Source organism: Sparus aurata, chromosome 9 (genome assembly GCF_900880675.1).
Source record: "Sparus aurata chromosome 9, fSpaAur1.1, whole genome shotgun sequence".
In the NCBI taxonomy this organism is placed as follows: domain Eukaryota; kingdom Metazoa; phylum Chordata; class Actinopteri; order Spariformes; family Sparidae; genus Sparus; species Sparus aurata.
Genome location: NC_044195.1, coordinates 5,395,017 through 5,410,472, shown reverse-complemented (window position 1 = coordinate 5,410,472; position 15,456 = coordinate 5,395,017). Strand labels below are relative to the sequence as shown.

At 40.4% G+C, this 15,456-nt stretch overlaps 1 protein-coding gene across 1 annotated transcript in view; it reads left to right on the top strand.

Moving 5' to 3' along the window:
• Positions 1 to 14,704, top strand: part of plcl1 (phospholipase C like 1) — a 99,307-nt gene extending 84,603 nt beyond the window's left edge. The window contains exons 9-12 of the mRNA XM_030427798.1: positions 2,732 to 2,935; positions 5,933 to 6,008; positions 6,817 to 6,926; positions 8,046 to 14,704. Coding sequence (XP_030283658.1) covers positions 2,732 to 2,935; positions 5,933 to 6,008; positions 6,817 to 6,926; positions 8,046 to 8,240 — 585 coding nt within the window. The 3' untranslated portion in view covers positions 8,241 to 14,704. The remainder of the gene's footprint in view (positions 1 to 2,731; positions 2,936 to 5,932; positions 6,009 to 6,816; positions 6,927 to 8,045) is intronic.
• The last annotated feature ends 752 nt before the right edge of the window (positions 14,705 to 15,456 follow it).

Genomic DNA, 15,456 nt, shown 5'->3' with positions numbered 1-15,456 from the left:
ATATGACCACAAAATAATAACATCTGATACAAGACCATACACAATCAAAAACAAAACACAAAACAACACAGAACAACGAAACAAAAGAAACACACTGAATAAATGAATAAATAAATGAAAATATAAAGAAAAATTGTGGGGGTTTAAGTAAGTCTAAAGTAGTTTTTGAGGACATTCAGCCACTAAATGTTCCATCCTCTCTCTTGCATTCACACTAACAGCGCTGTTGTTCCATCATATGCCCCCGCTCAAGTGGTTGCCAGTTTGTTGCACTAGCTAATGTTGCGAGTTAGCTTTCAAACATTATGTTGCTAAAGTTAGCTATCTTATTGCGAACTCTGAATAACGTCAACTTTGCTAATGCTAGCCAGTTAACATAAGGGCACTAAAGAGTGCTGGTCACATACTGTAGAAATCAACCATTTTTAAGTTTTCCCACAAAATGGCAACCACCAGGACGCTGAGTCACTGATCAAACTCATCAGGTACCAAGTGAAACCAACAGTGTTATAATGTTGGCTGACAAACTGTGTTAGAAGCTGAAAACAAGTGTCAGATTTCTTACACAGAGATATCCAAAACAAGAATTTTGGACTTGACAAATTTGTAGAATCTTAATTTGCAATGGTATTAATGTTTTTAAGGAAAAGAGATACTTTTATTTTAGGCTTGTCTACAAGCGCTGTCGAATTATTTGAAAAAAGATTTGTCTACATAAAAATTTTATAAATATGACCTTTAAGTATGAAGCCGGAGTCAGGATGTAGTTTACTGTGCTTGACTGAGGTTAGCTTAAATCCATAACAAGAGGCATTGTAACAAATGTCAGAAGTTTAAAATCACAGGCTAATCAGATCAACAGTACGAGACCAATACCATTTTCTGAGTCAAACTCCTACCAAATTCCTTTTGCATCGATTAAAGTCTTCAGTGCTGTTCTTTGCTCTTCTTTCAGTGAAATATACTGTGCAGTTCTGATTTGACTTATGCTACAGTAGCATCTCTGCTAGCATTTTCAGGAGCTGCCGTCATTGTTTTCAAATGAACTGTCGCTCCTCTCGCTGGTCGTCACATCTAAACCAGACCTGTAGCTGCCAGAAGTGCTCCAACGGATACTGGCTGGTTTAATGCCTGTGTGCAGCCACAAGTGCGTAGCTTGAAGGCTGGCGAGATGGATTCTCAACATCACATGATCACATGATCTCGTAAATTCAGCTGCTCTCACAAGGTGATGTCCCAGCTGATGTTGACCAAGAATTATAATACACAATGTTTGTATATGTATTAAACAAACAGTACATAGTTGTATTTTTAAACTAGCCAGGCTAGCTGTCAGTTTCCCCTGCTGACAGTGTTTGTGCTAAGCTAAACAGCTTGTCTTCTATTTGTCTAGCTACAGACTTCATGCAGTCATGACAGTAATATGGATCTTCTCTTCATTTTTTTAAAAGAAAGCAAACAAGCACATTTTCCTAAATGTCAAACTAAAAACCCCTAACCACCATATTATTCAACATTCACAATGGGTGCTATGTTTGGGTGTACATGTAGCTTGGGCCAGGAAGTGTAGATTCATGGATCAAATAACCGAAAAGGGAATCTCTGGTTTCCACGACATTCCTCGACACCATACTGCCATAAAGAACTCCTGCTCACTCATTTACAAAATGTCCCACGATTGTTGTGTAACCACCTCAATATAATCATTAGAGGAAAACCTCCAGCGTGAGATAAATCCCTATCCACCTCATGTATCACACAACCCTGAAACAATCCAGCCCAATCAATCTGTCAGACACCCTCCCACACAAACCCACACACTCACACAGTCAGCCCTGCACAGAAACGCACTCGCTCATTCACAAACGGCTTTTAATCTGCCTGCTTAAATCTCATTGTCCTTTCCCTCCGATTGGAGCTCTGTCCTCCTCGCTGTCCCTGTCTCTCTGCCATGAGTCCAGCTGTGGGCTCATCTGCCACACTCACTTATTATTCACCATGCCTCTGTTGCTGTATGTCATACACATACACACTTGCAGACACACACACACACACACACACACACACACACACACACACGCTTTCACACAGGTGGGGCTAGATAATCACTAGTCCAGTTGGGGCTCTGCCAGGTGGCAAATTGCATTCAGTTAGACAGAAGAGGTTCCCATTCTAGCTCTTAAATGTGCAAAAATAAATCTTTTACCTTCATAATGAAGTGACCTGAAATAGCAGTTTAGCAGATTTATACATGACTCCTATTTTTGGCCCTTCTGATTTGCTAACCAACCCAGTTTTGCATCCTGACACACCTGCAGCCGTTGAAAAACACTCTGATTTGCTTGGATTTTCCCGTTCCACATGTACACCATATTGTCTTCTCTTTTGCCAAATGCGCTTAAGCTAAGGCTGATTTCACTGGATTAAAAGCGGCAATGACTGCCATATTGATTTAATTCACAAGAGAGACAGCATATGACAGGGGAAGGGAGGGAAAGTGTGTTTATGTGTGTGTGTGTGTGTGTGTGTGTGTGTGTGTGTGTGTGTGTGTGTGTGTGTGTGTGTGTGTGCGCATGCACACATGTGTGTACGTACAGGGTGTGCCATCCGCTTTGACCTTTCTCAGCTTAGTTTTAGAGCCGGAACCGTACATCTGATCTAATACTAGTTTCCCTCTCCTCCTCTTCCTCCTCATCCCTCTCCCTGTCTTTTGCCTTCACCCTGTTTTCAGAGCACCACTGCCAGTTTCAAAGAGCAGTGTGGGCTCCCCACTGTGGCCAAGCTGAAGCAGTGCATCCAGAGCCTGGCCACGAGGCTGCAAAGCCCTGAGGGCACTATGGGGGCTACCATGGTTCTGAAGGAGGGCTACCCATGCCTGGAGCCTCTGGTCAACCTCTCCGAGACGACGCGAAAGCTACTCACTGCCTACGACACGGTCAGTAAGACTGATGAGTGCACGTATTTGTTTTGAAGGGTAAACCTACTACAGCCTCAGCTTTCTCAGCCTGTTGTTGTAGTAGAGTTTACTCACATGTCATTAAATGTAAGGTTGTTGTTCAAGTTTTAAGATGTGGCTTTGATATTTTAACACAGGAAAAATGTCTACAGTTCCGAAACAGGCACCAACATCGGACCTCTCTACTATTAAAACATTTTTTTTTACAAATCTGTTTATTTATTCTGTGCACTTAAAAAATGATTGGATAATGTAGTTCCACCTGAGAAAGTTTTAAATGCCACCAGAGTCAGCACATTCTATAAAATGACAAAAACCAACAGTAAATTCAATCAGTCTAACTCAAATTGTCCACATACTCTTCTGGAAGCCTGACAGATGGTATCGCTCTGACCCATCGTCACTATTGTACGAAACTATCCAAAACTTTTCCGGGTGACATGTTGCCTGATTACAATGAAAGGTGGGCACTGTAGTTTATTTGGAGTCAGTCCCACATACTCATAGTCAGCAATACAAAAAATAGGTATTAATCACCGGACTAGCAGCTAGTTGAAGCTACTGTATACCCAGCCACAGAGGCTCTTTCAACTAAATGCTAATGAAAGAATGCTAACCTTAAGTGGAAATAGACAACTTCTCCGCTCTTAGTGTTTCCCTGTGGTATTACTGTTGTCACCACTGTTGCAGTGAAAGTGTTAGCAACATGGCTAGCGTTAGCAGCGTGTCTAAAGTAAAATGCATCCATTACAATCCCAATTTCACCTAGAAACCCTGATTTAAGTGCTATGAATGCAGCAAGACACCTAGTTGTAGTTGTGTCAGTAGGCAGGTGTTGTTACTCTCTGACGTAGCAGAAGGAATGCTGGTTTTGAACAGTCTCATGACCCGATGGTAAGAGGAAACACCGTTACCTGGGGATAGCGATCGGGGAAAATAATGCCTCGTTCTGTTTTCGTTGTGCATTCATCATGTTTTTCATCCTTTGTTTTTCCTGTGAAAGAATGATGCTGGTTGCAGACTGAATAGCATAGTGAAAGCAAAGGTTTAAGAGAACTATTCATACGTTGCAATCAGCTCTTACTTCAGAGTGATGAGTTGAAGCAAAAAAGTCTACTATTGCCAGTTTGACATGCTGATGTTTAGTGGGTTGCCTTAAATGTTTAAATGTTAAAAAAATTTCAACGTCTTATTTTAGCCATTTACAATGCTGACATTTGCTAAAATGCACTCCACATACAGTAAAGTATTAGTTGACATAATAAAGTCTGGATCAAAGTGGTGGACAGACCAACTTACTGATAACAGAGTCAAATTTATGGTTGAAAATGGCTTTTTGTATCATACGGTGGGTTATGTGCTTTATGTTCGCTTTGAAAATGAACAGAGTTAGCAGCTTTCCTGTTGGCTCTATGAAGCTGTATTTCATGGTACTTGAACTAAATGGTAAAGTCAACATGCTGACCATAACGATGCTAACACGGTGATATAAAGAAGATGATGTTTCACATATGCACCATCTTAGCATGTTATAATGCTCAACTCTGCGCACGCTCACAAAGTAGTGTCCATCAGCATCGCCATGCCTGGAGCTAAGTCGCTAGGGCTGCTAAAATCTTAGGCTAATGCCAGCCTTCAACATTTAAGTGACTGAAATAGTCTGTCTGATCACACAGTGACAAGTCTCTGTGCTCTTTGTGTACCCTTCATCATTTGATTAGTGTACTCGGTGGTTAGTTGCTTTGTGCTAACTTTTCTCAAGTGCCATCAAAATGGATTCCAATGGAATTTTTTTTATTCGTAATACCCAACACTGTTACAGAGTGTGTACTCACATCTCCACATGCAAATGCATTTCACTAATGCATAAAACATGCAGAAAGACACTAGAGACACATTAGAGGCGATATGCATGAAACAGTCACCACACTGTTCCTCAAGCACACACACACGCACACACACACACACACAGGCACATGCAGACACAGACACACACACACACAGGCACACACACACACACACACACACACACACACACACACCAGCTGTGTCTCCTCCTACTCGATCCCCTCTTGCATCAGATCAGGACAAATCTCTCCCACTTGTTTCAGCACTCAGCCTTTACACCTACACACACCTCAGTATAATGAGTATCTTTTTTCTATGACCATCACTCTGTGTACATCCATGTCAGCAGAGCTGATGATGTTTGAGTGAAAACGCAGTAAATGTGAGCCTGCCAGGTCAGTGTCACGAAGCTACAGTTAGTATGATCTCCAGTCATACATCACACCTCTTCTGCCTTTCTGGGTGCACACAAGGCTTAGTCACCAACCGCCTCTATCTCTCTTCTTTTCCTGCTGTCCTTCAGCTCGTCTTCTGTCCCTCTCTTCATTTCTTACATTAATTTACACAAATTTTGCATGTAAAACAAACCCAAAACAAACTGTATTGCTCTTCAACCCAGAGTCCCACTTATCCATTGACATTGCTAATTATGGTATCACAACTGGCTCTTATATTTTTTGGTTTGGCCATTGGTAATAAGAGCATTTTACTCACCATGTTACTTGCTGACATCTGGAAATGTGATGATGTTGCTACAAAACAAAATGAGGACAGGGCAAGCTGTCAGATAATCATATGAGCACAAGATTTTAATTCAAAACATTCAGTGAACTAACAAGATCAACAGACTGTGTCCGTGTAGCTGTGTAGTTGAGTGTAGTTGACTAAAAGTACAATATTTGTCTTCAAAATGTCATGGAGTGAGAGTAAAAGTGAAGGAAATTGGAAATAAGCAAATACAAGTTTCTTTCTTTCTGACCAGCAATTCATCAAACTACTACTTTTGAGAACCAACTTAAATTTTGAATTGTCAAAAAAGTTCCCTTACCAAGAGCTGCTCTATGCAGTAAAACAGTAGTCTGCTTCACAGTGTTGACTTTAACACAATCTCCCTCCCTGTCCCTTCAGATGATTTCCGCCCAGAAACAACTTATTGAGAATGCAGACGCCGTTCAGGAGAGGATCGCCCAGGTTCAGAGAGAAGGTAAAGTGCACAGGCCAGTGAGAGGGGAATGAATGGCTGGTTGAGCTGACGAGAGGTGATAATGAACTAACCTAAAATGGTTTAGATGAGTGCTCATGAATATCATGAATATAATGACTGAGGTATCCTAAAGATTCAACAATTGCGGAGGTCTGATTTAAACATCAAACAGCCAAACTTAATTTGGGAGACTCCTCGGAGAGTGTGTCAGTAAACAACATTACAAGTTTAGAGACAGCACTTGGTGGTGTTTTTGACAGTATGAATCTCTAATTAGAAAAGCACTGTCATTTTTGTACTTTTTGATATGAGGATCCGTTGAGCTACACATTCCCAAAAAATATCCAGTAATTATCTCTGCTTGAAATGTTGTACAATGAATCTACATTCACAACACACTGCAGTTCTGTCCAGCATTAATATTGTGATTTTTTTTTCCCAGTCTTTTTTTCAGTCTCAGTTGTCATGAACCAGTGTGACAGCTGCACAGCAAACATTTACAGCCAGATCTCCACTACCAAACCTGTGTATTATTAAAACCTCCCTCCTGACCTTTAGCTGCCCATGTAAATGTCATGAGGGATGGCACTGTCTCTGCTTTGACATCAATCTGTAAATCAAGTATCTGACTACCAATCCATCAAGACATGTTTTTGAAATCTTCCTCTAGTCATTTGCTATTGGTCACAAAAATAGTTCAAGCAATTCGCCCTTACACATGAAAGTTATAATTCACCTGACTTTGAGTTCTTGTTGCCCACCCACTCCTCCAAACTGATGCAAAGCTTCTCTCCTCTTTATTTTGCAGGCATGGACTTCCATGAGGATCTTTCTCGGCTTGGGGAGAAGGAGGGACTGAAGGGACGCAAGCAAAGCAAAGCTCTGGAGAGTTTCACCTGGAACATCACTGTGCTCAAGGTACGGGAAAGGAACACAACCAATCAAAACTCTCAGTTTTAATAGGACTGGTGGCAGATAGATATCTGTTAATTTTGTTTATTCACACTTTCCTAATGTTTTCTTTCAGTGTCAACTTTTTTAAAGACTGTTATGTTTCACCTGCTGCTCATGTAAAAGTGGAACAAGCTCACTCCACAGTTCAGCTAAAGCTTATAGCAGCCAGGGAGATAATTACCATTTAGAATTTACTATGACAGACTAATGCAGATCTTATTACCTTTCGGTAGCCATCTGTCCATTCATTTATTGAACTGACTAAGCAAACTTGTGGATTAAACTCTGGAATAATATTAATTGACAACTCAGCAAAAAATATTCATTTATTGAACTGAATACTACATGACAGGTCAATCATGTCCAATTCAAGTAGTTAGTTCAATAAATGAATGGACAGATGGCTACCGAAAGGCAATAAGATCACCATGTTAGCTTTGGCTCAGGTGCTTCTTTTCAATTAGTCAAAACTATGTTATTGTCCACCATTAAAGATACAATCAAAATGTCTAAAAAGACTAGACCTCTGTAATATTTTTTGCTGAGTTGTCTATTAATATTATTCCAGAGGTTCCCAACAATGATCAAATTCAGAGAAATCCACAAGTTTGCTTAATGTAATTGTGCATTTCATTTGGTCACCTGAGAGTCATAGAATGAGGAAGACAGTCGGCAGGAATACACTTAATGTAAATAAAACTTAAAGATACTAACTCATCTTTGTACCTGAGTCAAGGAACTTTTTTGACAATTCAAAATTTAATTGAAGTTGGCTCTCAAAAGTAGTAGTTTGATGAAATGCTGGTCACACTTTATACTGTGTGTTTTAAATTAAGGTCATCCTCTCACAGAACTCAGCATTCACCAGTGATTCTGGTTCTCTCTAGTCTTTTTGCTCTCCTCTCTGTAACATTAAATTAAGAATTAAATCACATTTCCCCCCAGCTCCAGTCAGCAGTCAACTTTACAGAACATGAACACTTGACAATGGAGGTCACCTCCATGGGTTACTACCAAAATTTGTTATGCATTTATTACAATAAATACTTGAGTCAAAGTCATGTTTTTCCCTGTGTTATATAGGGTCAGAGCGATCTGTTAAGAGGAGCTAAGATGGATTCCCTGGATGCCCTGAGGCAGCTGGCTCTGGCCTGTGAAGCCTGTGGACTCACCTCCTCCTCCCCTTCCTCCAATTCCTCATCCTCCAACTTTTCCACAGCCGAACTTCACTACTCCTCACACCGCCGAAGCAGCACCCACGGCAACGGACGCATCTGACAACCCCGCTGGGTCTAGCACACTGCCAAAGATGAAAAGGGAGTGGACGGAGTCATTGCAGAGGTTAACAGAGATGAGGAGATATGAGAGTGAAAAAGACAGAAAAAAAAGTATGGGTGTAAAAAACACCATAGGAGTCAGAGGATTTTTATCCCTTTACCCAGTGCAGTATGTGTCTAGACTGGCCTAGACCAGAGCTGTATATCTGTTAAAGCCTTACGGGTGATGTCATTAATTTATCACTGAAGGTCCAGCCCGCCAAGAGGCTCTTCATGAATGTCATAACTCTGTGGTGGCAAAGCAAAGGAAGACAGTCCACTTGGATCTTTGGACTTCTGACAGCTCCTGCTTATTTTTCTGAGAGATAATGTGTGACTTGATATTGTAACTCTGTGGGTTTTCCTCATCGGTGAGGAAATCATAGACAACTGAATAATTTGTGACAACGGGGCTGTGGTGGAGCTGATGTTTACGGCCCTGTTGGTGTTTCATTTCAGTGGCAGAATGCAGAGTGGAGGGGATGTAGAGCCGATGGGACGGGTTATTCTCTGCCTCGACATTTTAGCTTGTCCCTTGGAAAGGCATCAACTGTACCTGTGTGTGTGAATGTGTGCATGTGTGTTAATAGAGGGACAGGTTGTGACCTACAAAAATACACAAGGTTCTTAAATTAAATGTAAGAATCTTTCAAAGTAGCTTTGATTTTTAGTGTAAAACTCCTTTTTATATATATATAAAAAAAAATACTAAAGTTTTATGATGCTTCTGCTTTTGTTTTTAGATGTAACCACAGTTAATGCAACTAAACATTTGTAGTCACTTAAAGGAGCAATTTGTAAGATATGGCAAAAATGTTCTGTGCCCTCGTCTACTGTGTCTGACTTCTCATCCTGGGAGTCATAGTCCTGATTGGAGCCACTGTAAATCACCTCTGTATTGTATGCCCTGTCTTCAAACGGGTATCCGTCAGTCTTAGAGGCTGGGTTTAGTCCCAGTCAGGTGTCCAACAGTGTTCACTCTCAGGCGGCCAAATCCAGTTTTGCTGGATCCAGCCACCCGTGATGACTCCCTCCATGATTCAAGGTCCCAATCAAGGCAAACTGTAGGGCCAGAGGCTCCATGTCTAAGTAGCTTATGGAAGCAATCTACAACCAAGGACAGCTAGTGTCGTTACTGTGATGAAATGCTGCCCCACTGATGTTTTTAGAGCTACCTTCAATTCTGGCCATATTTTACAAACCATACCTTTATCGTGAAAAAAACCTTAGTCCTAAAGCAGTAGTAAAATGATTAAACAAATTGACAAAGGCCTTTTTCAATATTTGATGCATCTGTTGCTTGACTGTCTTGGGTTTTCAAACTTGAAAAAGATGTCAGCAGTTCTGGTGACACCAAATTTCTCCAAAGCTATAAGCCAAAATTAGTTTCTTAATGATTTTCAGACAGAAAATGGATGTTATATAAACTATCAACAGTTATTAATGAGTTTAGATGTTTGGAGAATTGGAAGATTAAGCTAATTGGCTGCATTCGTTTTTGGAGCTTCTGTCTGGTCTGTCACGACCTGTACCCTGTAATTACCCACAGCTCATACATGTTAAATATCAAAATATCCATCAGAGGTACAGTGAGGATTGAGGAGTTGTAGACTTTCTATACATAAACCAGAGTACATGAAGATCCCCCAGCAATTCTGAGCACACAAAAATGTCCTCAGCTAACTGCTATATTGATGTACTGTGTGAAATAACCAGCAGAAGTGTGCATGTATGCACACACACACACACACACACACACACACACACACATTGTTGTTAGCCCCACCTGATGGCCTTTGAGTCTGTCATGTCCGCTTGGACAGGGGACAGCTGAAATAGGAGGAAATGGAGTGTAGTGGATAAGTGATGCGGTAATTGGAGAAGTTGTTGATGTGTGTTGATACTGTAGTACTACATGTCTACTGTAGTACATGTGTGGATCAAATAACCTCGTCAGTATGTGGGGTAATTGACACTCAGAGTCTGTACATGTGTGTGTGTTTGTTTGTAGGAAAGACCAATTCCTGCAGGATTTGTAGACTATTGATGTAGCAATAACGTTAAAGTTAAAAGAAGTTACAAGTTACATGAGGCTGTATAACTCGGTGTGTACTGACTGAAGGATTGAAAACATTATAACTAACTTTATAGCTCAGTGATGCTTATAAATGTGTATGAAAACAGCAACAAACCTGATCATGGGTCATAGTTGTGCTACCTGTCAGTGATGGCGTTCCTCTAGGCCTTTGAGTGTAACTCTGTGTTTCTTCAGAACACAGGGAAAAACACCGGATACTTACAGCTTTTGTACTCGTATTCTTGTATTTGTAATGCTGCATTTGAACCAAACTTGACAGAGTCAAGCTAAACAACACACAGGACTAAGCTAACCCAATTAGATTTACCTCCTTTGAGTATTGTCACATGAAAATAGCCTCTGTTGAACAAAATGGTACGTTTTGATTTTGGTGAATTTCAAAATCCTTTTTCTGGAAAATTCCAAAAATGCATCATCATCCAGTTTATACAAGGTGTTTTCTTCATCCAAGAGAAGTGAATATTTTTGAGATTAAATGTTTTCACCTGACAAGACCGATGTCAATAAAAAAGACCAAGTGAGGCAGGTACTATGTTTCGAAAAGGTTTGATTTGAATCACTAGTTTTTGATGTAGTGCACCATAGGAGTGTTTGAACAGTGGATTTGAACGAATAGAACTGCACCTAAATCTGCTGCTGCTGACAGTAACAAACAGTTTGAACAAAGCAGGTGTGAGGCTAACAGGCATCTGGAGGGAACTTTTGTATAGAAGACATTTGAATGTTTATTCTGCGCTTTGAGGAAGACTGACCATTGAGAGATCACAGCTGAACATTGTAACAGCTCACCAGCTGATCCACCCAGCCTGTGGCAGCAGACAGGATGTAATGAGGAACACTGAAACATGGGGAGGACACTCACCTGTTTAGCCCCTTTTAAGTGCTTGTGCAGAATCACTGTATGTTCTGAATGACAGCCCATATTTTTGTACACTGTTTTGTTGCCTTTCATTCTTCTACACATTCCTTTCCCTTTTTAATGCTATTAACCTCTTTGATACCTGCTCCTTTTTCCATGCTGTTGTTCCCACTGCTCTTTCGGGGGCTCCAGGTGGGGAATAACATTTCCATGTGTGTGTGTATGTGTTAGAGAGAGCATATGCTTCTAAAAGTAGAAGACGTGTATTGAGGGGAGAGCAAAGGTTGGAGCAAAGACGAAGAAGCGGCTGATATTGGATTAACTTTTCAGTGAATGTGTGGCTGGCTGTGCACACCTGCAGAGCTTTATAATTGGCTGTGAGCAATAGACAGAGTGACAGCACCTGCTGTGTTGGTCTATTAATAACATTGTGACTCACTGGATGCCCTGAGATATGTGTATATGCTGGTGTGCTCATGTCTGTCATGATACCATGGTGCCCTAATTCCCTGCCTGATGATGTAAACTGGTTCTCCTACACACACAGTCATTGCCAAACTATCTGCCACATTCCCTCTTAAATGCACTGAAGCAGACAGCAGCATCAGGAGCTGTTTGGAGGATCTCCACTGCCCCTGAGAGGAATGAAAACCACCGTTTTCATTTGACCATCTCCTCTGTCAGGGATCTGCTTACCTGCAGGGAGGATCCCTCTGCATTAATAATACATGAGCTCCAGTAAAACAAACCACAGTATTAGCTTTCTGTGTTCCGGTTTATATGCCTGCTGACACAGGGAATACAACTGGGTCAATGAGCAAACAGGCGAGGGGGCTTACTATACCTGAGGAGATACAGTGGAGACCGAGGTAACAGAGTTTACCTTAAGAGGTGGACATAAGGATTAGAGGGGTCAGGTTTCAGTAATTAGATCTTTTGTAGTTAAGCTAAACCTAATTCACAGAATCTTTCATCAGCTAGATGGTTGACTTATGGCTGTGCTGCTGCTTTAAATGACAGCTACATGTTATAACCAAGAGAAATGGCAGCTTGTTGATTCAGTGGAGAGTGACCTACGTAGTGTGTCAGGAGGATACAGCGCCCGAGTCAATGATTTGTAGCCACATGAGAGCCAAATGGACCATACCTGTGTAATTCGTAGTCCACAAAACATTTTTTGGAGCTTCACAACAAAACATGTTGCAACATTCTCCCGAACAAGAAGCTGAAGTTTTGAAACATAAAAAACACAAGAAAGCATAAAATGGCTCCACACCGCTTGTCCAGGGTAATCCAAGTTTCCTGAAGCCCTTAGATCCCAAAGTGATTTGAAGACGTTATTTAAACTGGTTAAAAGTCTTCACTGTAGATGCCAGACTGGGTGCATTAGTACCTAGGCTGCACAGTATAGATATTTTTTCAGCCAATACCAAGAATATAACCAATCATTTCACACTGTTTTTATTTTAATGATGGATGATTTATTATTCCATAGCTCTAATTACATTTCTGGTGTTAAGCTCATAGACTTTGTTCCTCTTATCTAAACCCTTGTCAAACATGTTTTGTGAATTTTGTGAGTTTGTAAAAAATGTTCACACCAGTGACAACATGTTGGGCTCTATCCAGGTGCAGCAGTTTGATTTCATGAGCACAACAGGCTTCTTCTTCTTTGTTTACTAGTGTATATAAGTGTGTAGATGCGGCACTGTTGAACCGCTGAAAGGTTTGGCTTCATATAAGCGGCTCTATATATCAGCTAGAATTTCACCAAAACCAACAAATACCCATTATTATAAATGTAATTTACTGGTTTCAATAGTTACCATGCATCTTTACAGTTGAGCGACAATGTTGTGAATAGTCTTTTCAAGTCAAGTTGGGATCTCAAGGCTTCTAAAGACTTGGAATAAAACTGACAGGATGTATCGAGTCATTTCACTGTTTTTGGTTGTTTCGGATGTTTTAAAACAAGTCCCCATCTACTTCAGCTGTTTAGGAGAATGTGTTTTACTGTGAAGCTTCAGAAAAAGACATTCCATCAACTGAGTTTTCATTTTTGGATGAACTGTTCCTTTAACCTATTTACTTATAATCATTTATAGTGAACTTGCAATGGCAAACTTTCCAATATATTTGAAGTATATAGATTGAATGTGCTTCTGTACCTTCCAGGCTGCGAGTGTCAGCTCATGGCGACATGCTTAAAAGAGATTCCATCCGTGAACATCGTGAGCATTTTTTTTGTGACAGGTCATAGTGTGGTGATGCAACAGCATTTTTGTGATGTGCATTAAAAAAACAGTTCCTGTTGTAAAGCCTACCAAAAGAAGAAACTACAAAATTTCCTTTTGCACAATGTGCATTCACATCATTTCTGACCAAACTCAGTCTGAGCTCCCCATCAGCTCAAGATTTCCCTACTGCAGCAGTTTTTTTTTAAACTTTCAAATGATGTTGCTTTACCACACAAGGATTATGTAACATTCAGGAGAAGGAAACTGAGCATGATGTTCACCTGTCTCAAGGAAGGTTGAAGTCCCTAAAATTTGCAAAGTTATGGAGAACAGTCATCAGAAAGGCAAAGCGAGCATGATTTGTAATAAAAACTAAACTTGCGTAAAAACGGGTATGATCCTTTAAGCAGTCAAAAATAGGGTCTCTACATACACATCATTATCCTTTCCATGCCTCTCACACACTCCGCTTCATATGTCACTGCACTTACCTGAAGATATGTTTACCTCTGCTAAAGTCACTGCGGTGAGCCAATCACTGCAGTTTTTACTATGATGTTCAGTATATTTATCTTAACCCATTGTTGCACCCTGATACTCAAAGGTGTGGACTTCTCGACTTCCCTTTAAACCTTTGAAAGTGAAACAGATCTCTGTAAAGCTCTGTCTCTCACTGTGATACAGTTTTAAGTCAGAAGGATGAGAGTGGCGGAGACATCCAGGCTAAACAGCAGGATGTGCATCAGGGTGCATTGTGTCTCTGTTACCCACGTGTCTTAACGTAGAGCTAGCTCTCTCTGTGCTCTTCAGTGTGTGGTACTACCTATCTTTGCAGACCACTGGTCTAATAGTGCTTAACATTCATTTGAATAATTGGAGAGTTGTTTATACCTGTCATAGTGATGTGGACAGATTTGTGTAAAACACTTGGAGGTGTGTAAAGGTATTTTCAGTTTGATATTACCCGTGGCATCTGCAGTGTCTGTGTTGGCCTGTGTCTACACCGTTGACCTTTAATCCAGTGTTGTTCCCTCAGCTGTTCTTTTGTAAAAATGACCAAAAGAAAAAAAATATTTATTGAAGTGTGTTTTAAAAACCATAAATAAATATAATTAATTAAATGGACCTTGCTTTTATTTTTGAAAAGCTACTGTGTTTTCTATCTGACAAGTAATCAACCATAACAAGAGTATGTATCCCAGACTAAATAAAGTTATCTTTTCCTGAAAGTATCCTTTTGTTGTGTCTGCTTTATCTTACTCTGGCCCTCTGTGTGGAAGCTGTGATGTCAATACATGTAGTCTCGTTCTTTGGTATTTGTCCCAAGTTTGTTCAGGCACCTGATTGCAGTTGTACTATTACACTCACATGACATACTCTATTGGCTGCAACTTATATCTAAAACAGCCTTTGAAATGCAAAAATAGATGTTAAGCTATATAAAAACATCTCTTTCATGGAAGTTTGACCATTATCCCTATTGGTTCTGTAACAGACACAACATGAATTTACAATATTAATGGGGTGATTACACAAACTCAGTAGTAATTATTTTTCTATTAGTGAATAAACGAGCTGCTCTTAACACTGAACAAAAATATAAACGCAACACTTTTGTTTTTGCTCCCATTTTTCGTGAGCTGAACTCAAAGATCCTAAACTTTTTCTATATACACAAAAGATCAATTTCTCTCAAATATTGTTCACGAATCTGTCTAAATCTGTGTTAGTGAGCACTTCTCCTTTGCCGAGATAATCCATCCCACCTCACAGGTGTGGCATATCAAGATGCTGATTAGACAGCATGATTATTGCACACGTGTGCCTTAGACTGGCCATAATAAAAGGCCACTCTGAAATGTGCAGTTTTGCTTTATTGGAGGGGTCTGGGGGGGTCAGAAAACCAGTCAGTATCTGGTGTGACCACCATTTGCCTCACATCTCCTTCGCATATAGTTGATTAGGTTGTTGATTGTAGCCTGTG